The following is a 14,275-nucleotide window of genomic DNA, read 5'->3' on the forward strand; positions in this document are numbered from 1 at the left end:
GTTTCATTACAATTGGAAAAGTGCTTTTCCTGCTGACAAACAAACAAACCGAGGCCAAATCAAATCGTCCCTCGTGGAGGTAGTAAATATCTACTTTTTTTTTAACATTATTTATGTAGTTCACTGTATTATAACTTGAGATGCACACCCACTAACGGAGTTGTCAGATGTTAAAGGTATTTACTTCATGAAAACTTCAAAAAATAAAAGATTGACAGTCACTCTTATCGGGACACAAAACAGCATAAAGCCTTAACAGTCCTTAAAAGAAAAAAAGATTTGATTTATTTTTTAGTGAATGCTTTTCTCTTTATTATTTACATTTGTATTCCTCTGTAACCCTGTAGCATATTGCTCAAGAAAATATAAAGAATCTTCTTGTGTTAAATAGAAAATATATACAAAAGTTAGCCTTGATTTTGGATTGCTGGGTGAAAAGCACAGCGGTACAGTTCAATTCCTCGGTGGATCATATTCAGAATGATTCATCACAGCTGCCCTGTGGCCACAGAGAATAATAGCAGCCGGGGATATTTTGCCTACCATTTACTCACCCATAAACAAGATGGAAATGAAAGATTTTATCATAGCTTTTCATTACTGTGTGCCAGAAGTCCACACCACCAACTGGGATAGAAATGAATTCCCCCAGCGCTGTCAGCCCTGAGTCACCTCTTTTGTTCTTGATAAAGACATTCCTCAGTCTTTGTACCTTTTCTCTTTTTTTCCCAGGAGGTCTGGGGGGGCTTTGTTACAAACCTACTCCTGGCAGGTCACACAATGACAACGTATGTACTTATATTTCACAGGTTTGGCAAGGAAGATTATTTATTCTCATCCACAATTTTTGGTGTATTGTGTACAGCTGCAGCTGGGGAATACAGTAGAACCTGTTTGCGCTCTCAATTGAGTCCTCAATAACACGCTAACAATAACATTCAGCGCTTTCCTTTAAAGCACTGTTCAACCTTGATGGACTGTACTATGCAAATAACTTAGTTTTACTGACCATCTAACGTTTTCATATTATAATTGCCATGATCTTCATCACTGAGACCTAATAATCAAAAATTAAAAACTTGAAGGAAACTTAAAAAAGTTGATGAAATTGAATGTTTATATATATATGTTTTAACCTGTTTCTGACGACACACAGCTTTAACCTAACATAAAGCCATAAAATGTAATTATTTACATTGGGATCATAATATTGTTTTTAAATCATAATATTTATGAGATTGTGGTTTTTGGTTGGTCATCCATTAAGAAGTTGATCTTTTATGGTGAATGATGTGATTATATGGTTCCAAATATTTATGCCCAAATAAATACAGAAGTAAAAGTGTCATTTATTTATCCTTAATAGGTTTGTTTTGTCTATCTCCTAGCTGCCTTCTGGTATTCGGGGCAATCCTGTTTATGCGTTCCTGGAAAGAGGTGATATATGTGTCAGCAGTCGATCTCTTGACAGTTTCTTTCAGCTTCCCAGTTTATGTAGCAGTGGGTAAAGCATCACTGCTCCATATCCTTCAGTGAATGCACACTCTCTGTTTCTCTCTCTCTGACGCAGTTATAAAACCAAAATGGGAGCATGTCCATCTTCAGCCTCGTCCACTCGGAGTGTAGAATGTCAACAAGCTTATCCCAAATCATGCAAGTTTAAAAAATGCACTGTGTCTTTACCGAGGAATGTATTGTTTTCATATCGCCACAGCTTACTCAATATGGCTTTTTTAACACTGGGTGCACATCTGGTTTCTGGGCAGTGTGAAACTAACCGAGCATTGGCAAGTTGGAGCTGCTGACCACCAAATCCTGCACAATTAGTGTCCTGAGGTACAGGGCACGCTGATGAAGGGTCCGTTTTGTTCCTCTCGGAAACTGTATGCCGAGGACCCCTGGCCTTACACGGTTAGCAGCTGAAAGCGAGAGGATTGGCATGTTAGATTACAACTCTGTGTTTATGCTTTAAAAAAAATCTGCCTAGTACAATATCCTGCTCTGGCTTTATCCAAGGTCTGGAAATCTCGTGCACTCCACACACCAGAGTCGATCTCCTCCTCCTCCTCCTTCCACCCCCACCTTCTCCTCTCCCCTTGCCAACACAAACAGCAATTACGGCTGGCTCAGACAGCCCCTGAAAGAAATAGGTTCTTGTCTGGAGGAAAAGCAACCAATTAGCAACATTGTTCGGAAAAAGGCAATAGAGATGCTTTTAATTTAGCTTGCTTGGTTCTGCTCCATGGGGAGAAAGTCCTTCATGACCCGATGCCACTGTGAGGATCAGCGTGTTAATTTTGTCTCGCTGTGGGATCCTCTGACATCTGGCTCTGCCACGGAAGCTGGAAAACATCTTTCATATTCTCATGACGATCCCAGGGACATGTGGAAAACATCACAAGACCTTAGGCTGTCATTACTTTAATTCTGAAGGTATGGCTTCATACCTTTTCGGTGTGAAAATAAAATGTACACTTGTAGGTTTTTTACACTTTGAACTGCAGTTTTATCGCTTTGCGTAATATGCAAATTCAGGGAACTAGTAAAATACAACTATATAAATGTACTCATCTTGAGGCATTAACATCAAAACAAAAGCAGTTACATTTTCATTCCTAAGCCGTCACACACATCTTTTTCATATGGAGCACACTTGGTATTTGTTGGCAGCGAGTAAAAAAGAACAAAATAAAAGTTTCCCATGAAATATAACAATAACTTTGATTGTAAGCAGCCTATGAGACAAACATGCAAACAGCCTTAAAATAAATCTTTTGCAGGCACCACCACCACAGGACAGGAACACATGTTACTGAAGTCATCAGTGAAATGAATTATGACATTAGAGATTATTTGTAGCAACTGCACATTTGTCGAGAAACGCTACAATTCTTGTATTGCTGGCACGCTGTAAGTGGATACCGTCCAGCCGAGGGGCGAAAAAAAGTATTCTAAATGTGGCAAGAAAGTGAATCCCCATGGTTAAGGGCAGAGTATTGCTGTAAAAACATGAGTAACACGGAGAATCAGGAACATATTCTGTGCTGCATTTATGAAGGTCCTCACGTATGAACGTAATTATGCGGTGCTGGTGGTTGGAGCTGACAAAGAGGATGACTAAGCCACATTCTGTGCCCACTCATCCTCGGGACATAAGCCCGCAGTTCTCCTAAACAGCTGTAAAACACGACCGCAGCCCTGGCAGCGGGCAGAACAATCCAGCAGAACAAGGATCTTTGTTCCTGGATTCTACCTGAGGTGGAGTGTGTGGAGGTCTGTCTGAATGTCTCTGTTGTGTGTCCTCTGCAGATGGGGGTCTGTGTGGTGGACTCTGCAGTAGCTGGCCTGGGAGGTTGCCCATATGCTCAAGGTTCATCTGGCAACGTTTCAACAGAGGATGTTCTCTACATGCTCCATGGCATGGGCATTGAAACTGTGAGTATTTCTCCACGTTGCACTTTGTATTTAATTTATCCATAATCCCAACAGATCAACCAAACTCAACAATCTTTCAGAGTTTGTTTACATTACCAGATCGCTCTGCAAACATACTGCTCTGTAAATGTTTATTTTATAATATCAGTGGTTTTACACAACTTGCACAAGCCCACAGTGTTGCATGCCCCATCTCAGGAACAATTTATTTAACAATCCCTACCCCTGCTGGCCGGATATTTTCACTACACTTTTTCTATCACCTGTTGCACACGTTCTTCTTAAAGTCATGAGGAGCCTGTGTTCACATGTTTTGTTCATCTTAAGACAAAATCACAGTGTAGACGCTGATACTGCAACATGTTTTCTTTGCAGGGTGTGAATCTTGCCAAAGTGATAGAAGCCGGTGACTTCATCTGCAATGCTTTACGTCGCGAGACAAACTCCAAGGTTGCCCAGGCAAGAGGCAGAACGCTGTGAAGGGAATATATTTAAATATTAACCTTTTAAGTGCTTCCCCTGTCGTTGCTGCATTCAGATATGTCGCCTATGCTTCTGTTAAAGAAGATTTTATGTCATTTATCTCATTCAACTGGCCTTTTTAAAAGCCACATGTATTCACTTCTGTTTTCAAACTTTCTCATACTTATGGAGAAGACAAGTGCACTGATTAAATATCAGTCACTTTTATTATTTTGCGTAGCTCAGTGGCCTTATAATTTTTTTTTACAGAATAAGTATTTTATTCGTTTTTCCAACCCACTGAACTTTATCAAAAACCACCACATAGGTGTTGTGTTTTAATAAACAGAGAAGACAAACAACATGAAGAAAAGGCTCTCTCCTGCCTTTTAATAAACATGAATAGCTTTAATGCACTTTACTCCTCCGAAGACCCTTTCAGCTCTCATACTAGGTCAGGTCCTCTGAGAATAGCAACTTAAAAACAAGACTTCTCTCAAACAAAAAAATTAAATAACACCTTGTCAAAATAGTTTTTGCCCTCAGGTTTGCCTAAAAGCATTAAGAAAGTGCCCCTTGATCATTGTGCCATTAAAAAACTTTGACCATTACATAAGCTACCATCTGGGAGTATAGTCTGTGTAAGTGTCAAATGTGTTTCTTCCGTCTATTTAAATCCTATATGTGCTATATGTTATAACCTAATAGAAATAGAAAATGACACTACATGTATTTTCTAATTAAATGTTATGCAAGACAAGGTAGCAAGTATAAATTGCTTTTATATATATATATTGTGTTTGAGAAAAAAATATCATTATCAGTTTTTTGTCTTTTCATGTAACCATATGCTGGAGGATTAAGATGATCCAAATAAAGAAAACAGAACATAGTAGGAGAAAATACTTTGTGGATGTTTTTGTCATCAGAAATGAGTGTACCCCTGGTTTTCTATCTAGCTTGTCATTAATAGCAGGCTCTTTGTCCCACTAGGGAATTACTTTAATTGAAATGCCAGTATGAACGCTGGCAGGACTCTGCGGTGCAAAGTGAGACTATAATAAAATGTAACTGTAATGAACAGATGTGGGAGAGTACTAAGAGAACTTGCATGAATATATTCAAATGTGGTAATTAGCCCTGATAGTCGTCCAGCTTCATTGTCTGTGCAAACAATTATTTAATGAAGTGTAGTCACTCTCAGATCTGTTTTTGGGAAACCAAGTTGCAGCAATACAATAATGAGCTCGCTTGTAAGAAAACTTTGGAAGTCTCCAAGTGTTGCAGTCTGAATAATTTGAAAGACAAAATACAGTTGTATTGGCATTGCAGTACAAATCTGACATCTGAAAAATAAGAACATGCATAATTATTCCTTCCAGTTGCTAGTTGTGTACTGAAACTGTGATTCAATGTGGTGTCATTTAATAAAAGTTAGTTTGCTTTCTACAAGTCTATACACTTTAATCTGGGTCTTTTTTCGATCTTTTCTATAAAACAGGACTTTTTTGCAACCGACTGTGAGAATCAAATCAAGCAAACATCTGCAGCTCTTCTTATGACAACTTGAGACTGACTACTAAGTGAGCAAAACCCCACAGACAACCATGGTTAAAAAACAAGAATCCGTCACCTTTTCCATTTGATATTAGCCTGGAGTTGGGCACTGTTGTCATTGCAAAGATGTCGTCGACGGCATAAGCCACCCACATTGAGCTTCACAATGGCCTTTCAGAAACCATGATTGACGTCTCAGAGAATATGTCCATATTTTATACAATCTATTTTTGCAACCAGAAAAGTCAGACCCTGCTTGCTAGTAGACATAATTGCAGGTTAAAGCACTTTCAGGAGGTTCGTGCTTTGGTCATCTCCTATATTTATATCCATATCTTCATGGTTGATTCAGTGTCCAGCGTAGCAGTCTAACTGCAGGAATGTTCTGGCTTCCTACCAGCGGGGGTCTTTCTGTGTGCAGCATGTGTTTGCATGTGGTTTTGTGTTTACTTTCAGTCTTGATCCCTCATATATTCGCGTGGGTTTCTTTCCTCCCACAGTCCAGACATGTTGGTCAGGTGAATTTAAACAGCCCATAGCTGTGAAGCCTGTCCAGCTTCACGTCTCTTCTCCTAAATATTGTAGTAGTAAATAAGTAGGTCGTTAGCATAAAAACAATACCACAATCATATTTCTTAACATAATTCATACTGAGTGAAGCTGTTTATGCTGAAATTACACCAGAGCCTTTAATTCTGTCTGATTTTTTGATTTATTAGACTCATCCTCAACAAATGAATTTGTGCAAACATGAATTGGCAAGATTTAAGAGGTCACAAGAAAGTAAAATGCTTTAGAAAAAGAAAGACAGTATAGGTACAGATGACTGCTAAATGATAAGCTGAAGGCCAGATTTACCTGTGTTTCTCTGGAGCCCAATAATTACAGTAAACTAACAGACCATATAATTGTCTCCAGGAGCCTGCATGGCTGAAAAGCTTCTCCAGCAGAAGGAAAATAAACCCGAGGTTATATTATTCGAACCAAAGCCATTAACCTTTCTCCCTACTCCTCTTCTAATATCTTTTGTCAAGTCAAATGCAGATAAATCAAGTTTAAAGCTCAAGTTTGATTAAAGAAAAAACAATAAATCAGATAGTTGAATCAGTTTAGTCAGGCTGTTCTGCAATGTTTCCTGTCTCTTAACAATGCTATGTGTTTGTGCTGGAAAAAAACAGGTCTTCATATACAACGTGAGACCTTCCGGTGTCAAGAGTGAAGTTTATTATCACATAAAGTTGAAGACTAAAGATCACTATTTAATCATCACAAAAAGACAACTGGTGACAGCCATTTAAAATGTTCCAGGTGAGTTTTAACTTTCGAAGATGGAAAGACCAGGTCAGTGTGAAACAGACTAAAGACTGATCATATACAGCAGAAAGAAAACAATTGTCCTTTTAATCAAAATAAAATAGTTAAAATATATGAATCCGTCTTAAAAATCTCTGATACACAAGTTAACATGTCACATTAAAATGTAAGTATAACAAAGTATATGTCGATATTTTTTTATATATTCTTATCAATATCATGAAAAAATCAGGCAACTTCTAAAATCGTTTCAATCTAAAAAGGAACAAAATGTTGATCCATGATTATTGATGACAAACATTTTATGGATGGATAAACACCATCAGGGATTAACAGCACAATTACTTTTCTCTGGATGGTGAAACTTAGTTTTGTCTCTTCTTCTGAGCATCCTATAAGAAAAAAGAAAGTAGAAAGGCTTTATTTTTACATATCAGAGAGACTTGATGTATTTTACTGTTGATTTTCTTACCATATTTTACTGACAACAGCCAGAGGCACTAACACAACAACTCCAACAAGTACCGCAGTTGCAAAGGCAAATAGCAGATAACCTGAAAGACAAAATATTCATTATAACATTTCAGTATATTAAAAAAAGAATCGTATCCATAATTTAATCAGCTATTAATACTCATTCATTTATTATAATAACTATAAAACGATATGCTACTTTGTAACTTTGGTGAGCAGGTAGGCTACTAATATCCCAGAGGAGAAGAGTATTAGGTTTTACACACTAAATTGATTTGGTAACACTGTATCTGATACAAAAACAAAGATTCGCCATCAAATATGATACAGTATATTTTATGGAGACATTTTTTCTGGATTTCCCTCCAAAGTCCTCCACTTGCTCTGCCTCGTCTGCCAGAAAGCTTTTCCTGCTAAAGTAAGGCTAACTGTTCTAAAAGTAGCTGACGATAGCTAGTTAGCTGTTAGCTCAGTTAGTCATGCTGCCAGGACTTACCAAACCTAAGTGTATGGTTAGGTTGAAGATATTCACAACAGTGGTGTAAACTCACTTTCATTGTTTAAACTGCTTTAAAGTGCTTCAATTTACCATTTGACCATGTGTGAGCTTGCTCAGATTCATCGACTTCAGGATATTTAGTTGGACCATCACTGCGATTCCAAGATGTCACTGGAATACACAAACTTTTTAAAATGTTTCCTTTGAAACACATTTTCATTATAAAATGTGTTTCTTTTGTAAATCTAAAACCTACTCACTGAAGTGTGATCTGTTGTGAAGCATGTCATGAATGAGGTTGCACGTCAGTAGATCATCATTGTGCATTCCTTTGCATTGACAAGGATAATGAAGAGCTGTGCCCAAAGTATCCAGGAAGGCCATTTTACATTCAGAATCTGCACCAAGGATGAGAGCTGGGTCCATCTGGCTGATACATTCATCATGTTGGAGGTCTCTGTCGCTGCACTGTGCTTCTTCAGGACTCCAGCATTTGACTCGGAAGTTATTTAACAGATATCTGCTAATCCAAAAGAAAATATGTTTGAGTTGCAGTATTCTTTGGTGTTTAGAGAAGACCGTTTTTTAAAATCTTTTAATCATCTTAGCTTTCCACTGATCTGAACTCCCAACTTGTACAGTTTCACATCACTTTTTCTATGACTTTTAAAGAACAAACTATAAAATGACTTCACATAATATTAACATTATTATAACATTTGAATATAAACGTAATATTTCACAATCTTTGAAGTACAGTAAGGAAGACTACCACACTCAAATGGCTCACATTGATGTGTTCAAAATTCACTCAAACAATTTTCTTCTGTAGTATTTTTGCAGTTCAACACATACTGAAAGGAGGGAAAGAATAGCGACATGCCTGCAGTTTCTGTCCTCAACACACAGGTTAACTGTATCCTGGCAGATCCATATCTGGTCTCCACATGTGCCGCTGTGCAGAGCAGTTTTTATATCCAGACAGTTTTGATCCGAATCCTTACATTCGCACATGACAATCATTTCTGCAACATTGTGCGGCATGCTGCTGTAGAACTGCTGAGACTCTTTCTTACAGCGGTCATGGTCACATTGTGGTGCCATGCATGCCTGAATCACAGGGATAAGGTACTTGTTGCAAACTGCATCACTGACGCACACTTTCATTTGGTCCAAGCAGGATTCAGCACCATTTTGTACTGCAACAAAAATAATGTAAAATGTTTTTAGACTATAGAAACATCACTTTTATATTGATGAATTCAGTGTACATAATTGTATATTTTTTAACGTAAGGTTGAAGGCTATACTACCCTATTTTCCCATGTGTGTGTGTCTAATTGACTAAAAGGAGAGTCGTTTTTTTATGCGGCCCAGTATGAGGCCTCAACAGGCTATAAATAAGTTGTTTTTTGCCACTCACCCTACAAAGATAATAATCATTTTTGTTTTCCTCTGCTTAATCTGGTCTGTTTTTATCTTATTAAATTGTTGCCAGAAGAAAACGGTTAACAGTGTCATGGCTTAATTTAAAAAATGTGGATGCGATGCAAGTTTTCAGAACAATACTTTTCCTCCAGGGAGACTTGGTTGGACACATCAACAAACAGTAGGGTCCTTTTCAATTTGCTTTCAGCCACAATAACAATTTGAATCTGTCAGTCGCATAAAACAAGCACTTAAAGTGGAAGACATTTATGGTAGAAATTGCACAATAGTATTTAATTGTAGCTTGTTTGGTGGTTGCCAGCTGCAGCTCTCTCACCCACACCTGACCAATTTAAAAATAAAACTGGTCACAAAAAAAAATGGGAAAATAGGGCACTTGACCCTTTAAACTATGTTTACATATTTACCATATCTTATTAAACTGCTTGACTGCCAGTCCATCCCTGCTTTCCTCCTCTGCTGAGCTGCTATGAGGAGAATTGGAAACATGATTCCTACGAATGCCTATTAAAGCCAGCCTTTTTCTATTCAGTAGCACAGACGTGTTTAATCACACAGTACATCAGAACGCCTTTGGTAAACAGAAATGCAATTTCACCTATAAATGCTTATCTCAGAGACAACTGAGAATACTGCACCTGTCTTTTGGTTGCATTGTGTGGCCAGTGCTTGTATCGAGCCACAAAGCTCCTCCTCCCAGGCACACACACACCCGCGCAGAGAGGGAAATTGGTCCAGCACAGTCTGGATGGTCAAGTTACAGACCTCTGAGCCTTTTATTTGGCAGCCTTCATCTAGAATAACACAAACACAAGAGGGAGGTAGAAAAACTGGATTTTTTTATAACGAGGTCTTGTTTGTGCAACAGGTGTTTCCTGCTGTATCAGCCTGCTGCTCTGATTGTCTCCCCTGAGATGTCAGACAACATAAAACTCACTATAAGTCAAAACAAACATAGATTTGAAAGGCTGTGACAGGCTATTTATTATTATGGATTTTTAGTTATACAAACTTTGCTCCAGGCTATTGCCTCCGTTATTACATTTAAGCCATACTCCAAGAAGTGCAATTCAATTAAGTGGCCTCATGTCCCACGCTTCCTGAGGAAATGGAATCAACACTTTTATAATGCCACAAGAAAAACATCTAATAAAACCGTGTTCCAAATGTCCTGCAGCAGGAATGGTAAATTGGAAATGTGTCATTTTTACCCTCACAGATGTTGCCGTAAAATGCTTCTTGACTCCACTTGCACAGATTTGACATGCAGGTGTCCACATCAGCAAAACAGTTGGAAGGTGGAGGTGAAATGCTGCTGCTTGATATCTGATGAATCATTATCCCTGAAATACATTACAATAATTTATCCTGAAAACTCTTTCTTTGTGATTCAAATGTGATGTTATTGCATTATCTCCAAACACACACCTGGTATATATATCTGTCTTGAGCTGTTATCTTAAAAGTTCAATATAATACTTATACAAGTGTATCATCACTAACAAACACTCTTGACTCTACATATATTATAAGCTAAGACATGTAACTGTATTTAATAGTATTACTTTTAATTCGATTTTCTGTTAACGTGAAGATGAGCTAGGGGTTGAAGTTTGAAAAAAAGATCACAGTGAAAGTTGACTTACCAAGTATGATCGCAGCTTCCAGGCGTATCAGTTGCATGATAGCAGTTGTAGAGCTGTCACTGTCCCTCCAGCAGCTGATCTGAGCCTCTGGTCGGCTGGGATTGGAAACACCCCCCACAGTCAACAGGATGTAACACATTTACTGGAGGCTGCACCGTGCGCCATGCAATGAAATGACACATGCTCACAAGAACAGAACAGACACTCAATGGATGTCACTGTGTCTCTTTCAAAGTAGGATTTAACATTCAGATTTGGTTGTTGATGAGTTTTGGTCAATAATGTTTCAATCATACTTCTTTCACCTGCAAAAAGTATGATTGAATATTAATTATACAATTAAGTTGTCGCGAGGATGCATGAAAGCCTGTATAGTGGTGATTTTAAAATCCCCAAATAAAGAGTGTGCCATTAGTTACACCAAACAAAACGTTATGAATGCTAATGTTTCTCTAGGTCTGCTGGATGTGTACATACATGACTGCTTGGTAATACATTATGATAACAACTTAAAGGGTAACAATATATATATATATATATATATATATATATATATATATATATATATATATATGTGTGTTGACAGCTTGCTAGTGCTGCCTCTTAAGTGGTAAAGATATAACAGCTAATTGCATACAGTAATTACAGCATATTGTTTTGTTGTTCAGTGTATTTATTCAAATCCGCCTGCATACTATTTTTGGCAACTTAGCAACTGAAGTGCACAACCTTGATATACTGTAAGACTTGCTAATGTGTGTTTGAATGGGAGTAAATACCCCCACCAAGTAAGGCCTTTTTTCCAGTTGCATGTGTTTATTTGTTTGTTGGTTTTCTTAATTATTTGTTAACAGAATAACAGGAACAAATGCAGGCCTGATTTGCATGTTGGTAGGGTGGAGGATGTGCCAATAAAGCAAGGGTTGGGTACATGGACTATTTTTCACCTGCACAGCCTTTGTGGCTGTTTGCACATTCTGGATGCTCTTCTCGTTATGAAAGTCTTAATTTTCATGATATACATTTTCTCATTTTCTCTATTACTGGTGCAACATTACTCTATTACTATCTAGCCCCTGGTGTACCGTTGCAATTAAATAAAAATGCTGTTGCATATTTCGTGTATTTCTGTTTGTTGTTATAAGTGTCTTTTTAAGAAATTTGACCCAAAGATAATCAGAATCTGGAATACACTATTAATTCCAGGGGGAAATTGGTTAGAGACAACAGAAAGTAAACATTGTAGTACAATATAGACTTTATTGATAAAAGATGTGTAGGGATAAAGACACGATGAGGAGTAAACAACTTATTAATACACTTTATAAACTCACTGAGACAGAAACATCAAGTCAAGATACTAGAAATGTCTCAAAAGGTCAAGCTGAGGACACATGATGAGATTCACAATAAAAAGTAATTAATACACAAATAAATAAGTAAATAAATACATATAGGTATATGTATACATTCATTGAACGTCACAAAAACTAATTGTAAACATCCTTTCAATGTCTTACATTCAGTTTATAGTCCATCTAGACCAAAAGCCCACACCACCAGAACACTGTTCACAATGCCCAATTTAAGGTATTATCTATGCACATATTCTTTACACTTTATACTGTAAACATTTCCACATTCCTTGGTGAATATTTCGAACATTCCATCCATTTTGATAACAGTAATATTTTACATTTTTCTATGTTACATTTGATATTGTACATTTGACTTCTTATGTGTATAACTCTTGACTTTTGCAGTACTTCTTTCTTATTTTCACTTATTATGTTTGGTTTTGTTTTATGCCAAATTCTAAGGCAAATGTATGTATTGAGGAAAAAAACTGAAGTATGGTCCGAAACGGAAATGCAAAACCATCAGAAATCATTTTGTATTGAAATCCATTACAAAATCCACATTTACTTTACAAAATGTTTGAAAAAGTTTGATTTGAATGCAATTACAATGTTTTGTAAAATGTCTTGAGAACGATTGACTGAGCAATGGGAGAAAATGCATTGCGATACTGTTTGCCACAACAATCTCTTTAAATACCTCCACTAGAGGGCACACATCTGAGATATTTTCTGAATACGCAGGAGGCTCTAAGGCAGGGGGCCAAATCCGGCCCATGACTTCATTTCATTTCAAGAGCTTGCAAAGAATATAATATGTTTATTATACGGTTACATGCCGATTCACAGAAGCACGTTGCCCATAAACTACATGTCCCACAATGCATCTCAAATTTGACTTTTTTTAATCAGAATTTGACTTTTTTTCTTCAAAATATGCCTTTTTTCTTCGAATTTGACTTTTTTCAGAATTAGAATTTTTTTCAAAATGTTGCTTTTTTTTCAAAATGTTACTTTTTTCCCAAATGTCACATTTATTTATTTTTTGACTTTTTTTCCAGAATTTGGCTTTTCTTCTTAAATCATTTTGTGACATTCTCACCGAAGAGACTTGCAATTATTTGCCGTACAGTAGACTTCTGCTTTCAAACGTAGTTAATTATGAAGTTATTACCCTATCCGATAATAATCCGAGGCAGTAATGTAATATAATACATCATTTTATATATATTAAATATTTATATAGTCTTAAAGTTACAACCCTTTGAGTGCAACCATAATTCCAATGTGGCCCGCGATGAAATTGAGTTTGACACCCTGCTCTGAGGGGAGCATGTGTGGTTTTTTGAGAGCCTTAGACTTAAGATTTTCATTGCCAACAACTACGCTGTAACCATTGTGCATCTGACAATAAAGCCTTTGAATGGTTGAAATCTTTGATTTGCTAGATTCGCCAAGAGATTTCTACATAAACTATAAATATATAAATAAGCTTTGATAGATTTTGCTTTTCACTTTTTGCCTCTGAGCAGAAGTAACAGTGGCGCTTTGCTGAATGCAAAGACGATTACGTTTTTCACACTTGCATTTATTTGCCTAAATGTGGGGTATTTGAATAGCTGCAAGTTTTTCGATCTATATTCTAAGACCACAAGCTTTTCCCATTTGAACAGGTGCATTAGAATGCTATTCACCCACCCTATTTCTCATGGATATGCCCTGAGGAAAAGGTTTCTTGGTAGAAAAGTTTAGGTTATTAAATGTGCATGAAACAGTATGCATAAGCTGCTTTAATATTCTTTGTCTCACTGTTTGGGTTTTTTATTTCTGCCCCACAAACACCTCAGCTCCATGCGTGCATCAGAGTGTGAGGTTTAGTGTTTGAGGGCACAGACAGAACACATTGATCATGGGTACCTCTGTTGCAAATATTGTTTTAAATTGCAACAAAATGCTGTTTGTAAATATTCAAGAGAATAATATTTTGCTCAGAATTATCTTTCAAAGGAAGAGTGTGCTTTTATCTTTTCGCGAAACTATTCAGTATGCTTCAAAGAGCCTGAGGAAAGCAGAAATTGTAA

The 14,275-nt window shown here is 37.1% G+C and overlaps 2 protein-coding genes across 4 annotated transcripts in view; one reads left to right on the plus strand and one right to left on the minus strand.

Moving 5' to 3' along the window:
- Positions 1–5,346, plus strand: part of hmgcll1 (3-hydroxymethyl-3-methylglutaryl-CoA lyase-like 1) — a 13,173-nt gene extending 7,827 nt beyond the window's left edge. For both annotated transcript variants that reach the window (XM_034151894.1, XM_034151895.1), the window contains exons 8-9: positions 3,310–3,435; positions 3,811–5,346. In XM_034151894.1, the coding sequence (XP_034007785.1) occupies positions 3,310–3,435; positions 3,811–3,915 (231 nt within the window). In that variant the 3' untranslated portion in view covers positions 3,916–5,346. The remainder of the gene's footprint in view (positions 1–3,309; positions 3,436–3,810) is intronic.
- A 1,313-nt stretch (positions 5,347–6,659) lies between these two features.
- On the minus strand, positions 6,660–10,914 carry gfral (GDNF family receptor alpha like). Of its 2 annotated transcripts, none has more exons than XM_034151887.1 (9): positions 10,837–10,914; positions 10,402–10,533; positions 9,829–9,984; positions 9,598–9,654; positions 8,625–8,940; positions 8,002–8,261; positions 7,832–7,912; positions 7,241–7,322; positions 6,660–7,160 (listed from the first exon to the last, which is right to left on the minus strand). In XM_034151887.1, the coding sequence occupies exons 1-9, from the start codon at positions 10,871–10,873 to the stop codon at positions 7,091–7,093; spliced, it is 1,191 nt and encodes a 396-aa protein (XP_034007778.1). In that variant the 5' UTR covers positions 10,874–10,914; the 3' UTR covers positions 6,660–7,090. The 2 variants fall into 2 exon arrangements, with proteins under 2 accessions (XP_034007778.1, XP_034007777.1); XM_034151886.1 differs by having other exon boundaries at positions 9,598–9,657.
- Positions 10,915–14,275: the final 3,361 nt, after the last annotated feature.

Source organism: Trematomus bernacchii, unplaced genomic scaffold (assembly GCF_902827165.1).
Source record: "Trematomus bernacchii unplaced genomic scaffold, fTreBer1.1, whole genome shotgun sequence".
Classification (NCBI taxonomy): domain Eukaryota; kingdom Metazoa; phylum Chordata; class Actinopteri; order Perciformes; family Nototheniidae; genus Trematomus; species Trematomus bernacchii.